Source organism: Dicentrarchus labrax, unplaced genomic scaffold, assembly GCF_905237075.1.
Source record: "Dicentrarchus labrax unplaced genomic scaffold, dlabrax2021, whole genome shotgun sequence".
NCBI classification, from domain to species: domain Eukaryota; kingdom Metazoa; phylum Chordata; class Actinopteri; family Moronidae; genus Dicentrarchus; species Dicentrarchus labrax.
The window spans coordinates 4,249,770-4,272,909 of record NW_026136724.1 but is presented as its reverse complement, the minus strand read 5'-3'; the positions used below and the strand labels follow the sequence as shown (position 1 = coordinate 4,272,909).

General features: G+C 40.3%; 1 protein-coding gene and 3 long non-coding RNA genes across 5 annotated transcripts in view; 2 read left to right on the top strand and 2 right to left on the bottom strand.

Annotated features, from left to right (window-relative positions):
- Window positions 1-8,966, bottom strand: part of LOC127358967 (uncharacterized) — a 71,273-nt gene extending 62,307 nt beyond the window's left edge. The window contains exon 1 of the long non-coding RNA XR_007882569.1: window positions 8,674-8,966. This is a non-coding gene — a long non-coding RNA (uncharacterized LOC127358967). The remainder of the gene's footprint in view (window positions 1-8,673) is intronic.
- Window positions 1-13,847, top strand: part of LOC127358968 (uncharacterized) — a 50,437-nt gene extending 36,590 nt beyond the window's left edge. Inside the window, exon 3 of the long non-coding RNA XR_007882570.1 lies at window positions 10,237-13,847. This is a non-coding gene — a long non-coding RNA (uncharacterized LOC127358968). The remainder of the gene's footprint in view (window positions 1-10,236) is intronic.
- Window positions 13,828-15,424, bottom strand: LOC127358969 (uncharacterized). Its single transcript, XR_007882571.1, has 2 exons — window positions 15,138-15,424; window positions 13,828-14,027 (listed from the first exon to the last, which is right to left on the bottom strand). It is a non-coding gene; the product is annotated as an uncharacterized LOC127358969 (long non-coding RNA).
- Window positions 14,937-23,140, top strand: part of mkln1 (muskelin 1, intracellular mediator containing kelch motifs) — a 27,764-nt gene continuing 19,560 nt past the window's right edge. The window contains exons 1-5 of one of the 2 annotated variants that reach the window (XM_051392555.1): window positions 14,937-15,141; window positions 16,317-16,386; window positions 19,923-20,065; window positions 22,293-22,381; window positions 22,497-22,606. In XM_051392555.1, the coding sequence (XP_051248515.1) occupies window positions 15,062-15,141; window positions 16,317-16,386; window positions 19,923-20,065; window positions 22,293-22,381; window positions 22,497-22,606 (492 nt within the window). In that variant the 5' untranslated portion in view covers window positions 14,937-15,061. The remainder of the gene's footprint in view (window positions 15,142-16,316; window positions 16,387-19,922; window positions 20,066-22,292; window positions 22,382-22,496; window positions 22,607-23,140) is intronic. The other variant, XM_051392554.1, reaches the window with a different exon arrangement.

Genomic DNA, 23,140 nt, shown 5'->3' with positions numbered 1-23,140 from the left:
TTGCTATCACAGCCTCTCTGTGGTTTGTTTACACAGCCGGTCTGCTCTGTGTGAAGCTGAGTAGAGCGAAGGAAACTGCTGTTTTTCTAATCTGCGTCACTGAAGAGGAAGGATTTATTTTAATCAAAGCAGAGTTGGTGATTGTTGGAACAGTGGAAAGACTAACTAAGACTATTTTGTTGAGTTTGATTATGTCCTTGCCACTTTGAATTGAATTGAAACAATGCCACAATGATCTACAAGGTAAAATGACTGTTTTTATCAATGGAGTCTGGTGGCGAGTGATAGTGATATCACGGCTGTTATCTTAGCTCCATCAAGTTCCTCAAGTAAGCTATCTTTTCAAAACTAATCCTCTAACTTGTGTCTTCTTCGACTACACTAAAACTATCTCTTCTGTGACTGCTGTATCTGCTTTCCTCATCTTAACTCCCCATTCAGATATTTTCATGACTACACATTCAGACTGTCCTTTCATCTTCTATTATTCTACTGAACTTTACTCCAGCATCTTCCAACTATCTTTTATACAAATTTAACAATTATTTTCATTATTGATTAATCTGTCGACATTGTTTGGTCCATAAAATGACAGGAAAATGTGAAAAAGAATGATTGCTGTTTTCCCAAAGCCAAAAGGTATTTAGTTTCCTCTCAGAGGACTAAAGAAATCAGAAAATATATACATTAAAAAAATGGAAACAAAAAATAAAAAAAGATTTTCCTTCTTTAAAAATTACCCAAAATGATTGATTCATCAAAGTCGGCGATTCATTTTATTTACTTAATTGTTGTTACATGCCAAAAATTTTACTGTATTGTTTTCTTTTTCTTTTTTTGACCAAAATGTTAATTGAATCAGTGCTGTGTTGGTGAATAAAGGAAATAGCAAACATTTGTTGGCTGTACCAAATTCACTAGACAAACTAGAATTAAGTCAAACAAATTAGTAAAAACAATAGGATAAAAAAACTAATTGAACTTCAATGTATTATTTATATATATATTGAAAGGACAAATGTAAAATATGTAGCCTGTAAATACAGTCCATATAACATAGTTGACTTAATTTGGATAAGCTTAAATATCTCTTGTGGAAGTTGTTTTTAGTTGATTCAATTCACAATTATTATGTTACTGTAATACTAATTAAGTTAAATGACCTTAATATTTTTACTTTTAACTAACCTAATACAATTTCGTATTAAAAACAAATGTAATTAAAAAATCAATGTTTCCTTTATATATCCTTCATATTTGAGAAGCTGAAATCAGAGAATTTGGATATTTTTTCTTAAAAAATGATTATCAAGATGATCAAACTTGTTGTAACTGCAATTCATTTAACAGTTGACAACTAATCAATTAACTGGCTAATTGTTGCAGCTCTACAAATTGATCTCCTCACACAAACACAGGCAGCTTTTCAGACTGCATCATCTAAACATATCTCCCTCCCAAACCCGTAAGAATCCCCCTTTCAGCTCTCTCCATTCTGCTGCTGTGAACACTTCCTGGTGGCAGCGCTCCCTCGGTCATGCTCCGCAATGCCTCGTTCTGAACACGAATCAAAGCAAACAAGGAGAGCGTACGTGTGTGTTTTATGTGTGTGTGAAGTGGGGAGGGTGGGGGAGGGCGCTGAGGGAGAAAACATACAACTATCAAGGGCTTGTAGTCTCTCCCGGCTAAATCACACGACCCACAGACTATCGCTTTTTCTTCTCTGCCTCTTTACGTTTCTGTGTTTATATCTCGCCCCCGCAGCCCATTTCTTTTCCCTGTCTTATGGTTTAATTGCCATGACCAGCAGACATATGGACGGTGGGCTGTTGCCAGAAAATGTTACGTCTTTGTTAAAGCCCAACCTGATGTTCCGACAGTGCAGCCGCTCTGCTAAATGAGAGCAAAATAACAAACATACAGAGTAAGTTAAGGACAAATACACTGAACTTATTTTTCCTAAATCTCATTATATCAACACTCTCGCTCCGTCTTTCCTCCCTCACCTCCTCTCTAATAAAGACGTGAGAAGTTTTCTCCTCCATTACCCGTGCCCTGCTGAGGTTCCATTTCACGTCCTCCCCAGGCCAGTTGTATGCCAAGCAGCTCAGTGCCAGCACCGGACTCTCCCTGCCAACTCGCCCTCCATCCTGCAGGCTGCTTAACAATGCAATCTGCCGCTCACCTCTGACCAGACCGGCTCCATTCACAGTCTTATCACAGCGCCTCGAAGAAGGCACGCAATGCAGTAAAAGACTTGAGGTGTATATACCGCAGGAAAGGAAAACACAGCAATGTAGTGGTTAATAAAAAACTGGTAGTTCGTGATCTCCAGTTATTGTGCAGCATCTTAGAGGCGGGGGGCTTCGATCCATTCAAATGGCCAAACTGATTTGAAATTTTAGTATTATCATTCCTCATCCTCAGAGGATGATTCTGTATCATTTTCATGATCCCTTACAGTTTTGTCTGATGCCAATAGCTGTGAGTAATTTGGCAGAAGAAAATTCAAATAAAAGCTTTTTTCCATCCATCCCCCTTATGCGATTATTAGGAGTTGGTTTGCAAGATAAGCAGTGGCTGGCGCCAACTCTCCAGTCAGAATACCAAAGAGGAACTGACGTACCATAAATCTTCCATTAATAGTCTGGGCTTTTATTTGCTTCAGTCACTGAACTCAACCTGCCTTTATTTGGGACCGGCCTCTATATGCGACAGGCCTTTAATTCCTTTTGCACAAAACTCAGGCTCAGCAAAGATGGGATATAAAATTGCTTATTGAAACCAGTATCAATATTATTTGTATAAAAATTAGAAGAGCATATCAATTATGAATTATTAAATTAATCCTTCAATACTTGGTGCTCCTAGTTTCCTTAAAATTAACTGAATGATCAAACAAAGTATAGCATGTCCTTTTGACAAAAACAGCTTAGAACTTGTTCAATACCAGACCAGGCATCTAATTGAGACCTGCGTTTATTTGTCAAAAAGCGTAACCACACCAGGCTGATAAAGGGTCTAATTAGGACCCTGCTTTTAATAGAAGTTAATGGCAATTAAAAGAGTAGCAGTGGAAAAAAGCAGGATGGAAACATGACATGACATTTCTGTTTGTTTCAGGTATAAATGTGCAGAAGGTTCCATCAGATCTGTGTGGAGTGATTATGGATGTATTATAGAGCCATGGGAGTGATGAGGAGATAGGAAACGGCTAATAGTCATGTCAATTAAATGTTTGCTAAGTCACAACTTGTTCGAAATAAGCATTTCCATATCCCATCTCTCCATGACCTGTTTTTCATGGAAGTGAAACACAATTACTGACAGGTCAAACTTTTGGTCTAGGACAACCTGTCTTGAACTAAATGTGCTTTGGATATTCATGATCCCGGAAGGATGAAAACTTCTGTGACACCCTGACTTTTCCTCGAAAGCCACCATCAGGCCAGAATTTTCAAATGATTTTAAACTTTTACTGGCAGATAACCACGAAATTTCATGGACACATTCTGGCTCCCCAGAGGATGACACTTACCATTTTGGACACTCAGTGAGCTTTACTGTAGTGTTATGAGCCAGAATGTCAACAACGGACACACGATTTCTCATAATCTAATTTATGGACCACAGTTAAATTTGCAGAGCATATTCATACTACCCAGAGAATGAACATTTTCCATTCCAGACTCTTAATGAATCTTTACCGAAGTGCCATAGGCCAAAATGTCAACTTTAGACGCAATATATGCCATATCCCAACAAGGCAGATTTCAGTGAAATTTACGAAGCAGGTCCATGCTCCAAAGAGGATGAACCCTTAGAACGTCTGACATTCAATAAGCTTTACTGTAGTGTTATGGGCCAGAATGTCAACTTTGGACACAAGATTTCGCATAATCTAATTTATGGACAGCCATAAAATTTGCCGTCCACATTCAGCCTCCCCAGAGAATGAACTTCCGTTTTAGACAATTATTGAGTCTTTACTGTAGTGCCAGAGGCTAGAATGTCAACTTGGGACACAATATATCTCATACTCAGGAAACAGGAAACATTTCCATTAAATTTACTGCTGCATGCTCCGAAGAGGATAAACTCTTTTGATTTTGATAACAGTGTAGCCTTTTCTCCAACACCCTCTAGGCAAAGGCTGCATGGATGCTGACTCTAAGAATAGCCAAATAATTATGTTGTTTGTTTGGCTCTCTCGGGTGTAATGAACGCTGTAGCCTCTCGAGAACACTAGCGGGGGCTTTGATGCTAAGACACAGAAGAGTCCAGTTTCAGTAACATTAATGTCAGCCAGAAAAGGTGAGTCCACTCCAAAGCTAATCACTGAGTGATCTGACTTTAGGTGGAGTTTCCCTTCACCACTTCCCTGCATGATACATTGTGTCAGATCGCTCATTGGGCCTTTCATGAGCTGCTTTGAGAACCATCGTCCTATGTCTATTTCCCATCCCTCACAAATCCCAGCGTTTGCTGAGGAAATATTTGAGAAGTGTCCGTTACCGAAGCTGTTACGAAAGTCTGAGAGGGCAGCTGGCCAGGGAGATGATGACTGTGGATAGCAACCGGGGAGGTTTGCTGAGAGCTGGAACAGGCAAAGCTCAGGACAAACAAAAGCCTGTGTCACTACTTTTATAGTGAGCGGAGGGTAAACACATTTCATAATCAAATGCGCACTTGCCCAACCTACGCGGACACTGACTCATTTTTACTGCATGTTTGCATTTGTTTGTGGTGGCAGGGATCCTGCATTCGACAGCAGTACAGAAGAAGGTGATCGCTCATTAGTTTCTTTGTTTCTGTCTCACTCTTTTATCTGTCTGTGGTTTTCCTGCCCCGTGTGTCTCTCTCTCTCTCTCTCTCTCTCTCTCTCTCTCTCTCTCTCTCTCTGCAGCGGTGTAATGTCTGCAGCTCTCGCCCTCCGCTGCCGCCTGCGTCACTTCCCTTCCTGGTCGACTGTCATGTAAACACGAGCACACCCCTGCTCACAGGCGCGCTCTCGCATACAAGCTCAAACACACACACTCGCACAAAAACACACATACACCCAGTCACATGGGAGCTGCTAATTATGACCACATAAACCCAGCGGAAATGCAACTTTCACAGCTGGCTGTTTGAGCTACGCTCACATTGAAGCACATAATTCACAGACAAAAAAAAAAAAGAAAACGCACCATTTACTTCAATTATTCAGCAAACGCACACGAGAGGGAAAGAAAAAGTAATGGGCTCATTTCTCAGATTAGCCTCCGATGCTGGGCTACAAATAGCAAAGGTTTTTCTGTAGCAACGCTGGTGAAGAGGAAGGACAGAGGATGATGGAGGGAGGAAGCTGCATAAATTGGGAAGAAAAAGGGAAGAATTGGTTTGAGCGCCCGGCCATTTGAAGCAAACACCACATGCTCATTTATATCTGAGTGAAACAGACCTATTTGTTGAGACAAGGCGAGCATAAACATCTGACAGACGTCATGCATAGTCTGTGACGCAGATGGTAAAGTCTGTCTTCGGTAAGCACATGCATGCACACACACAAAAACAGATAAACAGGAACACACACAAGCAGGCAGGCCATGTTAGACTCCCCTGACACACTCCAGCCATTTCAAGCATGTCACTAATCTGAGGGTCAGGCTCATTGGTGGAATTCTGTGCATATAGGTTTGCCAAGTAATGCTCTCAAGGTTGGAAATAACAGCTTAGAGCTCCGAAAAGTTCGCTTCAAAAGGCTGATGGATTTGTTCTCGGCTAATAAGGCCAAACACGGCAGGATTAATGCTGGTTAATGGTTAATGCTGCGGGATTATTGCAAATTTCATTATCATGCAAGTGCTGGAGGACAGCAAAGCTCGTGTTCTGCCCCTGTTTGTACTTGTCAGGGCACAGTTGTTGATTTGTTTACCAGGGAGTGTGAGATAATTCCTTGATTCAGAGGAAATGCATTCGATTGGTTGGATGGTAAAAAAAAAAAAGGGACGCAGGGGTGGAAGTGTGAATTCACCTTCGGGTTTCTACCGAAGCAGGAACCAGTTCAACACGATAAAAGTTCAAGTACTGACGCAGTTTAATCAGCTCTCTGAACCGACTCTTTCTTGGTATAATTCATACTGAGAAAACACTGCTTCATAATGCACTACAGAGTCACTGTTTGGCTGTTACATAATGTCTGTCCTAGATTCTAAAGCTCATACCACATATCTCACTGTACAGAAATGCATTCAATTTAATGCACACAATCCCCTCAACGCTATGCAAGCAGTAACAGGAAGTGGGGAAACTGCTGACTGTTCATAACGGGCCCAAACCTTTACAATTATAAGATGATAGAGAGTAATTCAATATCGAATGGGGTTCTTGACAGGCTCAAAAGTGCCTCGACAGAAACAGCTGTGTGTCCATTCTGTTTCTCTCAGGGCTGCAGCAAATTATTATTTTCAATATCGAGTCATTTAGTGAAGATTTTACAATAAATTAAAGCTGCTCTGGCTAATATTTTTATATTAAAGATAATGTAAGCAATATTTGTTTTGTTAAAATAAGTGTTAATTAGCTCTACATTGGGTATGAGCCAGTACACCATTATCTGTCTTTGCATCTGTTCAACCAACTAAATTACCTGTATTCATATCTTCGGAATGGGCGGGGCTTAAATCCAAAGCCGGTGGTGCCTAAACCCCAAAGTTGTTAATTTAAGCATGACATGGATATTTACAAAATTTAACTTTGATTTTATTGTTTGATCACAAGATAAGATACTGTAGAAGCTAAAACTAGACACAGTTTGACATTTTAGTTTGATAAATGACTTAAATGATTAACTGATTAACAAAATTGTTGTCAGTTTTCTGTCAATAATCTAATTGATTAATTGGCTAACCTAATTGATTCAGCCCTACAGCAGTGGTTTAATATGGAATAGTTAGTGTTTTTGTGTGGTAGGCTTAAATACTGCTAAAAGCTTCACAACCGCATCCAGGGGCATACCTAGAGGGGTGGCAATGATTTTTTTTTTTTTTTATAGGTGACAGCTCTAAAAACAATTTGATCAGAGACAAAAAGAGATGTTTTTGAAAAAATGTCTGAAGATTTAGAAATAATCAACTTTAATGCCACCTCTAGATATTTTTTTTTTAAGTTCAAGTATCTTTTGAGTTCAAATATCTTAATTTGGGGGCAAATATTGACATATGTGATCAAATCAATAAGCGTATCTGTATTTCTGCCACCTTTTTAAAGTCTTCATGCCACCCTCTGGGCCCCCCATGAATATTTCTCTAGATCCGCCCCTGCATCTGTGTCGTACTGCCTTAAGATCAGCCGAGGAAGGATGACGAAGATCAATTAGATCCTCACATGATGAAGATGATTCAAAGGTGGACTGTTGTATAAAGTTGAATGTTGAGATGAGGGTAAATGATGATGTGTCAACAAGGCAAACAATGACAAGCAAAAAAAATATCCTCCTACCATCATATATACTCATACATAAGCTGGCCATTAATGTCATAAAGAAGCCATTTTCTCAAGCTGAGTTTAATGGTTTCCTCTCTCAATACTCTCCTGCTGATAAGTCAGATTTGTAGGCATCTGCCAAGCTTTTACATCAACTAGTGCTTCCTCCAGTTGGCCCAGTCTGGGAGTCAGCGTCTGCTGCTGGTAAGCATCTCCGGAAAAGCCACTTGCATTAACACAGTGAATTATTTCCCCTCACTGCTTGAGACTCAGACTGCAGCCAAAATTAGAGGCTGTTTGACTCTCTGTGTCATATCCACACAGATGTGACTGCCCTGTTATGAATCAGCAAAATGTTGATTGTTGTGTGTGTGTGTCTGCGTTTGTGTGTGTGTGTGTTTGCGCAATAGCCGGAGCAGCAGGCAGGTGGTTTTCTTGTTTTCCTCTGTATTGAAATATTGAAGGGCTGACGGCACCTCACAGGCACGTTTCCAAACATCCCTCAGGAAAATTGGATGGCTTTCTTATACAAACAGGGCCGCTGCTTAAAAGCTACATAAATTATGTTCACAGCCAGAAAACTGCCATAGTCACATTTAACACTCAGTCTATAAACATTTAATCAGACTTTACAGCATCACTGCCCATTAGTTAGGGGACTGATTAACAATAAAACAATACTTTATTATTAAACTTGTTTATGAGTGAGTCTCTCAGACTTGCTCATTGTGATTAATCTGGAAAACTTACAGTAATTGTCACACAAAATCATCAATAACTTCACTTGTTCTTGAAATGGACACAGAGCTTCAGGGCTGGGCTTGTGAAAGAGGGGCGGGATGTTTCCAGTCGAGCCCGGAGCGCCGTGCTGAACCTCAAAACACTGTTTCAGTCTCCGGCGCGAGGCCTGATTCCCACTTGTTTACTTCAACTCCAATTTCTATGTGCGCAACACCACCTGGAATGCGGACACTGGCGTACACAGTGTTCGAGAAAACGCACATGGCACATGATCAGAAATCCCCCCTGCAGGAATGTTGCGCTTTCTCCAACGAACACACTTTCCCCAAAAGCCGAGAGATGCGGGTCCTCGCACTATAATATAGCACACTTAACCGGCCACAATACAAGCGCGCAAACGCACCTGCGGCAGCGGCACAGAGCCGATCCCGCATCAGCTGAGCTATTACAAATAACTTCACTCACGCTGAAAGGCGCTCCGCTTCTGCTCCGGGACCGAGGCGATTTTTCCTCCTCTTTCAAAGTGCGTGTCATAGCTGGCAGGTGCAACTGCGAATAGAGAGGTCCCGTCCGATCAGGCGCAGTGAGTCCGGCTCGGCCAGGATCGGCTCGGCTCGGCCCCGCTGGCTGCTGGCTGTCGGCAGATGATTGCGTAGCTACATTTCTGCCCCTTCTCCATCTGCCCAGAGCTCAGCGCACTCTGCCTCTCTGTTCCTGCCTTTTCATTATATCATGTCCATGTGACACGCTCGGGCCTCTGTCAATGGAAACTTAAAGGGACCTCCCACGTGATGGCGCTTCGTGCGCGCTCTCGGCGGCCGGAGCGCGTCCCGGAGAAATAAGATGCTGCGCCCCTAATAAAACTACACCAGCGGGCCGTGAACACTTCAGACTGCTTCTACCGGAATGATGATGACTGCTGTGATGATGAAGAGGATGGGGATAGTTGTTGTAATAGTGATAGAGATAGAGATAACTGTCAGTGCTCATGATGATGATTATGGTGAAGATAACCGTTAGTAGCTGTTATGATGATGATGATGATGATGATGATGATGATGATGAAGATAACTGTTATGATGGTGATAAAGATGATGATGATGATAATGATGACGACAAAGAGGATGAGGATAGTTGTGATGATGATAAAGATAACTCTTAGTGGATGTGAGGATGATGAAGATGATATTAGTGGTGGTACTGGTGTTAATGATAGTGATGAAGATGAGGCTGAGGATGCCTCTTTTTCTTGCTTTCTAAATGAGGTCATGCTGTGTGTGACATCATCACCAGCACAGGGTGACTAACATTGTGGGGAAACAGCTGATCTCATATCAGAGACAGTGAGTCAGAGGGACAAGAGGCTGCTCAGATTAGCCTGCCTTCAGTTAACACAGCACAGTAAACAAAGTCTCACCGCACTCTGTATCTGGATTCAAGGTGTTAGTGGAGTTTTCCTTGCTGACTCTTTCTTCTTGTTTACATTCACACCTTCTCCTCCAGAAGATGTCCTCTGTGTCCATGAGGCCTAACAGATATGCATATTACATTTCCTGCCTCATAAAAAAAACATTGATTACTGCTTTTAAAGCTATTTAATACTTTGGAAAACACTAAGGAGTGAAACTAAATTAGTCCTGAACAAGGCTAAAAGTCACACTAAAGGGCTTATGTAAACATCACTATACACCAGAGAGTTAATACCTTCTATTGGATATTAAAGCAACATTATGTAACATTTGGTATTTGTGCAATTTGACGCTCCCAGTTGCAATACCATTGTGGTAACTATGGACAGCTTTACATGATCAAAAACTAGTGAGAAAACTTTGCGAACAGAGCCAACATGAAGCAAGTGCAGCTCTAATATCACTGACTAGTCCAACAGCGAGAAGGCCAGCTCGCAGACTGTCTGCAGCTTTTTATTTCACCAAGCTCTCACCAACGCCTAAAGCCAGTCCCACATTTACTCTTGTCCAGTGGTTTCTCTCTCCTTCTCTGTACTTAGCTTCCTTTATCATCCTTTAGGTCGCCTCTGCTGTAAGCTAATGTCCATAGAAGCTGCTGAGCCCGGCTGGTTAATGCTGACCACTCTCCCCGCTCCGGTTCGGGCACAACAAGCGCCACTTTCTGTGTGTTAAACTCTGCACATCCTTCATTCTGCACAGTGAAGATCAAACATCACACCATTGACTGGAGGGTGACTCTAAAGATCAGTACAGTATGAACATATCTAATCTCAGTTTAAAAATACAATAAAACAATGTTCAGTTTGACATTATAGCATGTTTGCCCGTGTCAATAGTAAAACCATTCTGTATTGTCAGTGGCTGCGTTTGCATCCACACAAATGAAAGTTGACCAGTGGCCTTCCATTTGCAGTAAGTGGGAGAAAAGCTCTGCCGAGCACTGGACAACGTGCACTTAGAGGAGACACCATTATCATTCACTTCACGTCACCAAGCCTGGAAGAGCTCTACTTGCAGATGATTCATCAAAAACTAACACTTTCCCTAGAATTTTACAAAAATATCCAATCCAAAGTCAGGCGGAAGTAGGGCTGGGCGATATATTGATATAAAAAATATATCGATATATTTTTAAATGTGATGGGGAATTTGCATATATCCATATAGTTCAAATTTGCGCTGTGAGCCTTGCTCCAAGGGGGTCATCCCTATGTTCCCCGCTAAGGTTAGGGTTAGGGTTCCCTGGTCCCATACAAAGCGGGGAACATAGAACCCGGGGAACATAGGTACTGCACTGCTCCCCGCGCCCCCGCCACCCCCTCCTCTTTCAATAACCTAACGTAATGTTTGTGTTCATATCCATAATTTAGACTGTAACGTTGTCAGACTGTTAGCTAACTGCTGAGTAATTCACTGATGTTACAGGTAACTTAACGTGCTAACGTTAGCTAACGTAACGTTGGCTAACGTTAGCTCGGCATGATTCATGTTAGCAAAACACAACGTTAATATTGAGTGTGGTTTTAGTCGGGATGGGTTGTTCTGTTTACAGGCAGCAAATCTTTATCATACCATTAACGTTATGTTACTAACGTTACAGACACGTTGCTGAGTCAACCTAATGTACAGCTCAGTAACAGCGTTAACTTACGTTACGTTGTTTTAACGTCATTGTTCTTGCTTGTGTAATAACGGTAGCAGTTTTGGTGAGTGGTAACAGCCTTACTGCCTTCTGAAAATTAATTTAAAAGTTATAATGCAGCCTAACTTCTGGTCACAACGTGTGTGAGAGACAGAGAGAGAGAGACTGAACATTTGCTCTCCCTTTGCGGAAAAAATATCGGGATACATATCGTATATCGATATTCAGCCTAAATATATCGGGATATGACTTTTGGTCCATATGGCCCAGCCCTAGGCTGAAGCATGCTGGGCTGCAACAGGCTGACACTGTGCCTCTTTCCACACTCCGTCCTCTGGGTGCCTTCGCTACTAATCTCTGTTTTAACAAGTCATTTAAAGTGCTGTTATGTCCCCAAACCATCATTTTCACAGTTGTCTTGAATCCTGTTGCTTCCAATACAAATCACTTTGTGTTATCTTACAGCAAACTGCCTAACTGGCTTACAATCATTTGTAGATGATGCCTGAAATAAGAGAAACTGCAATTCTTTCACTGTAATCCGATTATTATTTTTAGCTCAGAAGAATTGTTGAAACGGATTACATCAAAAATGTTAAATAGCACAAAGTAAGTTAGTACTTTTTACCCTGTATTGTGTTTTCACAGCTCAAATAAAAATGACAAAATTAAGTCAGTGTCACTTACAATTACTAAAGCTACTTGATCAAGTTTTTTTAACTTACAAAATTGAGTTTATTTTACTTAAAACTTTTGATGTGATCAGTTTCAACAATTTTTAAGTTAAATTAACTTATCTGGTTTCACAGGTTTTATATTCATATTTAAATCATTTATGAAAGCTTAATGTTACTTAAAATATGTCAACAATAAAGATACAAACTGACAGAAACACAAACATACAGTAAATAATGTAGTCAATGAAATTCTATCATGAACACTGCTTGACTTGATTTTCTCCTCAGTGTGATGGAGGGTCCTGCTGGCAGTCAGGACCGTGTGAACATACCAGAGGTCCAGGGGTCTCTGGGGCTCGCGGACCCCCTGTGGTTTGAATTAGAGCGGATTACAACTCTCACCAACAAAAGACACCTCTCCACTTCCCCCCGCCTACTTTTCTGTGCTATCTGCTCCTCTGACCGAGTGACACTGCCAACTAAATGTGGCTCCATTTGTGCTGCCAGCCCACTGAGAGGCTATAAAACAGACATCCATTGCACGTTTCTACATTATACAAACAGGATATAGGTTATCTGAAACACGTTTTAAGGAGCTTATCTTGTAAACAAAATGTCAGATATGACAGATGCCCAGCTTTCGATCGTATCCCGCCATCTTCCTTAAGCGATGGAGATCATGTGATACAATGGAAAGCTCTAGAACAGCTATTAAATGGACCTTGTGTTGAGATTGTTTTATCAAATACTGTTTCCAAGTTTAACAATCTTTCTTAACTTAATTTATGATATTAAAGATATAATATGTAACATTTCTGCATTAAAGCTGCAGTAGGAAACTTTTATAACAATTACTTTTTGTCATATTTACTGAAACTTTCCCTATATCCTGACAGTAGTACATGAGACAGATAATCTGTGAAAGAATCAGGTTCTTCTGGCTCGTCTTAGTGCTCCTAATGGCATTTGCAAGAATCCACTGTAATTGTAATTTTTTGTGTTTGTTGACAATCAATTATTTGATAGATTATTAACTGTTGAGTACTTCAGGGATCATTGTTCATAATTGAATGTTATATTACTCAGTTCCCCAACAAAATGCACTTTTCTCTTGCCAGACCATCATTATATATAAAAATTAATTAGATTATATGATTCGAAAATAAATACTGCAGCTTTATCTGAAAATAAGGAGGTTATAATGAGAGTGGTTAAAAACATATATAAATATTAATCAAAGCTTGAATGCCACAATTTAAATATATGCCTTTCCCACCAACAGGGAACTGTCTTTGTCCAGTTCAAGCACCTAGTATTGAACCGTTCGGAGCATTTTGACCAAAAATAAAGTTCCCAACTGGAACCAAAAAACAGCAGGTTTTCCTTGGGAACCAAAGTGGGCGTGTCATATTTCACAGGTCGTTGTGCATTGTGCAGCTGTGGATGATGCAGTCGATTACTACAGTTCCTCTCAAAGCTGGTGGAAAAGGGGGTCGTACAGCAAATAAAATATGGAGGGGATTTAATTCAACATAAAACTCTTTACATTCATATACTGCCAATTAAGGGGGCTGAGCATCCCTCCGAGGGATGGTGGGGGTTGAGGGATGCAAGAAGATTTAATTTTTGCATTTACCAGTACAATGGGTTTCCATAAAAAAGGTCCAGTTAACTGGAAACTACGTTCATATTACTCACCGCATGATTCATCCACCCTGTAAGCTCTCAGTGACTCCACATGTAGTAAAGCTCTGAGATCACCCAGAGAGGTGCTTTTAAAAGAAGGGCCACTTTAAGAAAGGAACCACTGTAATGATAAACAGTCCAATAATAACGGTACATAATGATTTATTAATTTACACTAAGACAAGACACGACAGGACTAAACAAGACAGGGCTTGATAGGTTACAATAGAACATGACAGGACAAGAATAAACTAAACAAGGCAAGACAGGGCTTGACAGGACATGTTAGGACACTTTAATTCCTGAGGTGAACTGTCACAGGGCAGCAGCACAGGTCCGTAGACACTGCAAAAAGGCAGATATAAAAGAAAAGAGCAAAGTGTGCACACTGTTAATAGTACAGATAGTAGGGATCAAACAGAAGCACACCCTATATATCTATACCTGTGAGAAAATGTACAAATTTAAAAGTAGCTGTAAGCAATATTCTTTTGTTAAAATAAGTGTTAAATAGCTCTACATTCTGACAGCTGTCACTGATATAGAGTGTTCAGTCAGTAACAAAGGTCTCCCAGTCCCTCCTTTCTGCAGTAAACAGAGAATACATTTTCTGGTATACTGTTCCCACTTCATTCAATCAGGAGAGAGAACTCCACAAAGAGGCGGTCCTCAAGGGCAGGCAGCATCTACAGACACTTATTAAGTACTGTTTTCACTTTTTCACATAAATCCTTTCAGTATTTTCTTCCTTCAGTAATAATTAGTTCCCAATAACTGTCCACCAAGACCGGAATACCACCAGGCTGGGTGTGCAACTACCCCAGAATCCTTCACCCACCCCCCTCAGGACCAATTTGTAATAATGGGAATATGCACCATTAAAGCTAATCAAAATTGACACAATAGGAGCTCTCGTTTATTACCTGATCTTGAAATCCTGCCTTGAAGAGAGTCAAGATCAGCATATTTTTAGTTTACAAGGCTGGGTGTTAATCTGGCCATGTCATAGTGAGGTCTGTGGATGGTGCTATATCTGGACTTTGTACGTGGAAAGAGACATTCTATCCAATGAATTTGCATACGTAGTATAGGAAGAAATATGGTTGTATTATTATTATTATTATTATTATTATTATAATTATTGAATTATTTGAGTGAACTGCCCATTAAAGTACAGTTGGAATAGAACTTGAAGACATGAACAAATATGATAATGTGAACACTTGATGTTTATTATTATGGGTAAGTGAAATCTGGCTGGGCATTCTTACATACTCTCTAGTTTCTTTGTGCAAACACAACAAGGTGTACTGTCTCTTTAAGGGCTGTCACTGCTCGCTCCTGCTAACCTCCCGCTGCTTGTTATTTTCTGCAACAAGATGGCTGTCGTTCCTGAGAGCAGAGTCCTCACTTTCAGCGTTTTTAAATGGAGCTCTTACTCCTCTACATATTTACCTGAGTGAGTAACGCACACGTTACGTGGCCCGGCGTATGCATTAGGTTTTGTGGTTACAGGTGGTCTTTTGTCGCCTCAGCCCACCACTGCTTCTCCCAGCCGGCCCGACTGGCCTTGCTGGTCTGCGATCTGCTCTGCCCGGGCTGCTAGCGTTAGCTTTGTCAGAGGCGATAGGGGCGTTTGATTTTTACACTCGGCCGCCCGTTAGGGATGATGCTAATGATATCCTGGAGCGTTTATGGAAAACAGTAGTTTGTCAACAGGGCTGCATGTTCGATAAGACGATATTTAGGTATACTTTCGGAACTTGTAGTTATTGACCAGTGTTGTTTAGATCCATTAACAGAGAGGAGTTTGTCTCTTGTGCACTGATGCTCCTTTTTAGCTGCTTTGCATGTACAACTTATATTTTCTTCTTTTGAGAAGACACTGTTTTGGACTAAAAGCCCTCAATACTTATTAATGACAGCAGTTAAGCAAATGATTTGCAACATCGGGCTCATATGTTGTCCCAGCAGTATGTTGTGTGCAGTCCGGTACACTGGTGTCTGAGAAACGAACGCTCCCGTTAGCTAACTGGACTCCAGGGCTAAAGCGCTAGCTGCTGTTATCTAACCAAAGAGCTCTGCTTTAGCAACGATGGCTAATCAGCTTGTTCACCGCCTACTTAAAGCTGGTGTAATGAAACTAACTGCCACACTTTACGGTTGGCACACACGAACAAACCCTCCTAAATGTTATCCTTTGTATGTGAATTCACTCAGCGTTATGGTTTTAGAGCAATCGCCCGCAGAGACTGTTTAGCTGCTTAATGTTAGCTAGTGAGCTAGCTGACCACAACAGTCTGCTGGTTTATACTAACGTTAATAAATGAACCCGTTGCACCTGCTGGCACATTCTAGCTGTAGCATTGTTGTATTATTCCTTTACAGCTAGTCTATACACAGAAACACACACAGCCCTGTTTACTCTGCGCTGTAGTGAAGTGGGTTCCTGTGGCATAACTTTGATGTAAGTTAATGTTGTGGCTCCAGTCTCTTGCTGCTGTGAAACCCCGCAGGGATAAATGAACTCTACCTTTCTTTCTCTCTCTCACTCTCTCTCTCTCTCTCTCTCTCTCTCTCTCTCTCTCTCTGTGTCGTGTGTGTGTGTGTGTGTGTGTGTGTGTGTTCCTCTAGGAATATCTTGGTGGACAAACCTAACGATCAGTCTTCCAGGTGGTCTTCTGAGAGCAACTACCCTCCACAGGTAGGTCTCCTGCTGTGTACAGCAACTGCCTCTTCACTTCACCCCACTGTTCCAGACAGAGCTCCACATGAGAGCTGATGATGGGTGTTCAGGACAGATTGTGAAGTTCAGGAAGGCGTGTGGTTGGTTTGTTTGTTTGTTTACACCATGTTGTTATCACCATTCTTTTAGTTACTGTCAGTTCTAATACTGCGTATTGGCAAGACTCTTTCGACACGATATGTATCAGTAGATCAGAACTGTGGGAACTGCATTTGTGTTTATCTGTGTAACATCCAACATCCTAGCCCTCACACTGGGTTCAATACAGTGTTTTTTTAAAATAACATATCACAAAATAAAATATCGATATTCTTTTATATTTTCTTCTATTTTTCTGGTTTCTTTGAAATAAGACAAGATAGACTTTATTGATTCCACAGTAGGGAAATTTGTTTGCCACAGCAGCTCCTGTTACAACACCGTAAATTAGAAAACACGCATTAAATAAGATGATAATAGAATAGGGAAAAAAATACAACATATAATAGAAAAATAAGAATAAGTGGTATAAATATGTACACTATATACAGATGTGATCAATATGGAACATTGCACAGGTCACAGCAGGAGGTAGTGGCACAGTGTAGAAATAAATATAATTGCACAGGACAAAAAAAAAAAAAATATATATAATATATATATATATATATATATACAGCAGTGTAATTTAAAGGTAATCTAGGCTATAAATATATGGCTAGGAATATACAGGACGGGCTTAATCTGAATGTGCGTCTCAAAAGTCATAGATGTATAATTGATCTTTGACAAGCTCCTTTTGGCTGTAGCCAATCACATGTTCACATTTGATCACAGAAACAAACTGTATAGCAACCGTGATCAGAGCCCAACAACCGCATGCTACAGTGTGGCGGTTACCTTGGTGATGTAAGAGGAAAAGGTTTTAGTGATAACATTATTTATCTTAATTTATAATTTTTTAATAAGAAATTCATGAAATGCTCTTTAAGTTGGCTGAGAACTGATTAAGAAGTTCCCTGACTGGCAGTGAGGCTTTGTGCTTTGAGTGCCCACCCAGCAGTATGCAGGTGTGAAGTGCATTCTTCATACAGTGAAGAAGTTGCTGTCTCTCATTGCGTCTGTTGAACTCAGTGACCGACTGAAGCAACACTGTGGCAGGTAGAGTCTGAGGTTAAATCTGAAAGTTTGTGTTGTATGGTAAGAGGAAGTGAAGCCTTTCAAAACAATGGTTAACCGCTCGCCGGTCTCACTATGTTTATGTCTAGTAACACAGCTGGGTGCTACAGTAAGGCTAACAACACGAGAAAGAAGCAACAAATAAACATAATGTGAATGTTTTGTTAGGCAGCATTCTCAGTAGAATATAATTTATTATATAAGTTCTAATTTTGTTTGAAAACTCAAGCTCAGTCACATTGGCAACATTTAGCCATTTAATTAAAGTTGATTAATTTCTCAGTTGCAGTTTGAGCAATGTTGGTATGAGAGCTGAAATGATTAGTTGAATAACTAGTCGATCAACATCAAATTGGTAAACTGGTAATTAATCGTTTGAGGGATGCCAAATGTTCCCTAGTTCCAGCTTCTCACTTATATGAATTGGCTGCATTTCCTGATCTTTTCTCATAGTAAACAGACTATCTCTGGATTTTGGACTTTTAGTTTGCCAAAATAAGCAGTTTGAAGACGTCACATGGGGTTTTGGTGGACAATTTTCACTGTTTTCTGTAGGGCTGCACAATTAATTTAAATATAATCAAAATTGCAATATGGAAATCACAGAGGCTTTACTTTTTTGATGAAGGTAAAATGTGACAAACAGCATTATAATGAAGCACTGTAGTGCTGCAGAAATGCTCTACCCTACAAATCCTGTTCTCCAGATGTAAGAAATCCTGTTTGTTTGGTACAGACCCCAAAACATTACACATCATGATTTTAATATTCTTTTCAGTGAAAGTTTAATTTGTGATGCAAATATGATCATCCCCACACTAATTCTGATCATATCACAATATCTGTTTTTGCAATGTGATGTTTTTACCATTTGGTGCAGCCCTATGTTTTCTGACTTTTCATAGACCCAAAGATTGATCAATTAATCAAAACAGCAAAAAAAAAAAGTTATTCAGATAGTTTATGATATCTTGGAGTGTTTCTTAATGGCACTGAAGAAGAATAAAAACAGCATAGCACTTTAAAAAAATCAACTTGATAATCTAAAATGACAAATGTGTGAAAAGTGCAGTGTTTCTGCTGGCGTCGTTTTGCCATGACACAATATTTACCGCCACAGCAAAAAGAAAAAAAAAAATACCCTAAAAACGTTTGCTCTCTCAATCAATTGATGGTTTGTCATAATTCCTGGTTGTCTGAGGTGCTGCAGCCCCCTCAGTACCCTTACTTCCCATATCCAGTATGCGCATAAATGTCTGCATTGTTTTTAACTACTGTATTGCTTTAAGATGACTTTTAAAATGCTCTTTTAATACAATTTGTTTCTTAAACCCCTGTTAAAAACTGAATCTCTGAGTGCCAGGTCCAAAGACACTATAGACTTTACTAAGAGAGGGGACTTTGGTGAAGTTCACTTAAGATCAGTATCTGAAGTGGAAGGAGGCTGAGGCTGAGGTGGGGCATCTAGGAAAGAACTAGTTGTAATTGATCTCTGCAAAAACATGTTCACACAAAGTAAATACAGTCATAATTTATGAAAACAGCTCATATCATGTTGTTAATAGGGAAACTCCCAATGTTGGCACGTGTTATTCATATCAAACCAGAACAGTAATACACATAGACTATTTCACACGGCCACTGCTGGACTCGTTTAAATCAAATAGATAGTTTGTTCCTCCTCCATCAACCATTGAAAGCAGTGATTATATACAATAAAATACAACAATAGAATAAAATAGTGAGGTAGAAAAGATAAAAAAGGAGGATCGGGCTGTATTAACACATTCTGACTCAGGACTAACTGGGCCGAAAGAACAAGATCAGTGCCTGACAGGAGAGTCAAAGTCACTAGAACCGCTTTTATGTTTTAGTGATGATAAAGGTTGAAATTCATGTGGAAAGCCTCATGAATGACATCACTGTTTTCTAAAGGTTTCATCCCAGATCAATATTGATAAAGGCTGAGGCCATGGATTGATAGAATATCTTTTATGAGTGGGTGTGAGAGCTTTGGTCCCTGGGGTCTGTTAAATGCCTGCTTTCCAGTGGCACATTTAATCAATGTTCCGCCCTGTGGTCTCCCACTTGTTCTGGCCTAATGGCCACCGGCGATTTGTCATTACATGTCCCGGATTGTTAGAGCACCCCTGACATGTGGATGCGGCTCATAGATTGTATGTAATGCCACTTACCTGACGCTGTAGATTGACCCTGCTGTGGTCATTTAGATAATGAGCAAATCTCTTCACAGTGGCCGGCCCTGCCGGAAGCACAGGCAATTTCCTGCAGTCTTCCACACACACTAATGTGTTTCTCTCCCTCTCTTTCTTCAGTTTTTAATCTTGAAATTGGAAAGGCCGGCGATTGTTCAGAGCATCACCTTTGGGAAGTATGAGAAGACTCACGTCTGCAACCTGAAGAAGTTTAAAGTGTTTGGTGGGATGAGTGAAGAGAACATGACAGAGCTTTTGTCCAGGTGAGATGTGGCTGCTTATACCAGTCCAACAGTTTAGTTTCAGTGATTATTGAATTTTCAGCAGTGTGAACTTGGAGTGCCATTTGCAGCATTCCTTGTTATTTTGTGAGAGAAATGGGGATTGTTTGTAGCTTGTTGGGGTTAAGCACAGCCTGGCAGTAAGGCCTGCCTTAGAAGATCACTTAAGGGGAAGTACTGTCCCACTGGCAATAAAGTATCTGCAAGCAAGCTGGATTATTGATGTCTGGGATTGATTTTGTTTGACAGTCTTATAGCCTAAATTCTGAATCCAGCAGATTGTTACTGCCGCTAATACTGACCTTTTTAAGACATTTTTCCACTATGGGAACTTAACCACCCATGGAGGCGTTGGGTTTAGGTTCTCTTTGTGTTTCCAGTGCGTTTTACAAACTGGGACACTTTATTTACGTCACAGAAAAGGAGACAAACAACATTTCTATGTGCTGTTTGGTATGTGAGTGGAGGTCAGTTGTGGGACAGACAACAGTGGGGGAAAAAGAGCAACTATTGTTCATTTTCTTTGCATGTAATGACTTTTAAAGGTCAGTTTAAGTAAATTAGGAAGTGCCCCACCTGCAGAAGGAGGTGGTTGGAAAGGAGCAAAGTGAACTGACTGATAGAGAACAGACTGCTGGATGCAGTTAAATCTTTTTGTAGCTTTTGGTCGTGCTGCCCCGCTAAGAAATGGTTAACTACTCGAAATGCTTTAAGATTCTGAAAATATCCGTGCAGTTTGAACGTCGCCTGCCTGTTGTGATATTGAACTTGTAGTTTAAGAACGTCACAACATTTTAGCCAACATGCTGCCAGAATAAACAGCAGGGTTTTCCCTACATCGCTGTACTACCTGTTAAGCCGACCCCTGTGTTAAATTTTTAATATTCATTTAGGTGCAATTTTTTTAATAGAGCCTGAGAGTCCATTTTTTTGTATTGGTTTGTTTGTGTGGATTTATCAGTGATATTTTAACTTTTTTTTGTCTGAATATTCTTAAGAATTAAAATTTCATTGCTCTTTGAAAGGGCATTATTATGCTTATCATTGTATCAGTGGCATAAAATGCTCTTAAAATGGCAATAATATGGAAATAATTTGTGGGACAATATGCCGTCCAACAAGAGTAGTTATTGTGACAGGATCCGTCTCTGGAGTAGCTGAAACTTGGATTTAGTACGGTCCAAGAACAGAACAGTGGAAACAAAGGCACCACTTGTTACAGTACCTACTAGGGCTGCCCCTGACTACAGATGTCCCTATTGAATAGTTGTCATTAATTAAAGCCAAGAGTTGACTAGTCATCCCATGGATATGATATTATTTTAATAATTTAAATTCTTATATGTGTATATTTTATCAGCCGCTTGTTAAATGCTAACGGCAAAAGCAGTAATGATTTGGTAAAGAGATGCAGCAGATGCAGAGTTTGAAAGTGGGTTGACGTTTAGTCGACTACTGGGGAGCAGCCTTAATAACTACAAATTAATTTGAAAGTTGGAAGTTTATAGTGGAAAAGGCCTGTATGAAGTGGATGGGCTGTTGATTACATGTCACTGATGCACATTAAACACAGTTTCTATGTTTTCGCTATTGGTTACATTCAGTCGTAGGGGGCAGACGACTCCATTTGTATTGACACAGCAATCCCTAGTGTACAATATTGACTTTCATTAGCACTGAATGCCAGGTATCAGATTGGTACTCTGTATCGGAAACTGATATCGGAGTTGTTGTATGGGAATCTGGAGGAGGGTTGGATCCCTATTTTTTGTTACAAACTTGCACATTCCTGGAAAAACTGTATTGTGGGAAATGTTTTTATTAACACATTTAAATTCTGCTGTATTTTTTTATATTAATGTTCCAGCTGTGGTGATATCTGACCATTGTAACATGCTGCCATTTATAGAATATATTGCTCATACATCCAGTACACAGGTAGATGTTGATAATGTGTTTTACTTTTTTCTCAACACTATATGGAAACTGAAACACCTGCGATCAGTGTGGGAACGGTCTCTCAGTAACTGGCGGATCACGCCATCCAGTTCTCCAGTTTCATTACCAGACTGCCTGTTGTTGCCAAACTGGCAGATGAAGTTTGGTTGACTGCCAGATTTGGACGACTACCCAAAATTAACCATATGGATGCATTTGGCATCTCAGCGCAGGAATACAATTTGTGAAGCAGCTTTTCCTTCTCTTCCAGTGGCCTTAAGAATGACTACAACAAGGAAACGTTCACCTTAAAGCACAAGATTGACGAGCAGATGTTTCCCTGCAGATTTGTCAAAATAGGTGAGAGCAGATGTGGTTTGTCAAGTGCCCGTGGCTTCTGTTGCTCTTGGATACACGGTGAACGTTTTTACACTGTTTTTCCTCCCTCTCTCTCCATCTTTGCTCTGTGTCTCAGTGCCTCTGATGTCCTGGGGTCCTAGTTTTAATTTCAGCATCTGGTACATTGAGCTGCACGGTATCGAAGATCCTGACGTGGTGCAGCCCTGCCTTAACTGGTACAGCAAGGTAAGCACCCGGCGGTAGCCTGGGGGGGTTACAGCGCAGACTGGAAGCGTGGATTAGAGATCCAGCATGCCTGAATCTGTAATTAGATGGATTAATCAGCAGGCAGCAGAACTTAACTTCTGCAACAAGTACCTCTGAGGTGTCCCTTAACAAGACAGATGTCCTTGAATGAGGCCACTAAAGATTAAAACACGCCTACAGTTTTTCTTTCATCAAACTAGTGTGAAGACATTGAGTTGGCTGCATTTTTGTAAACTGGTATCTTAGTTTAATTGCAGACAAATCAGAAATTGTAAAAAATGATTTAATTCATTAATTTGTCATCCCATGCTCCCAGTTTCAGTCCCTTTTTATAAATTCAGCCGATCAAGATGAACTTAATCTGAACTCCTGCCTGTCATTTATTGATAGAGGGATTCACTGCATCGTTACAAATTGCAGTTTGACCCCAGTTCATGTTTGGTACACTTTTCAAGCATTACGTAACTTAAGGCAAAATTAATGCTTTGTTTCTGGGTCAGTTTGTTGTAGTGG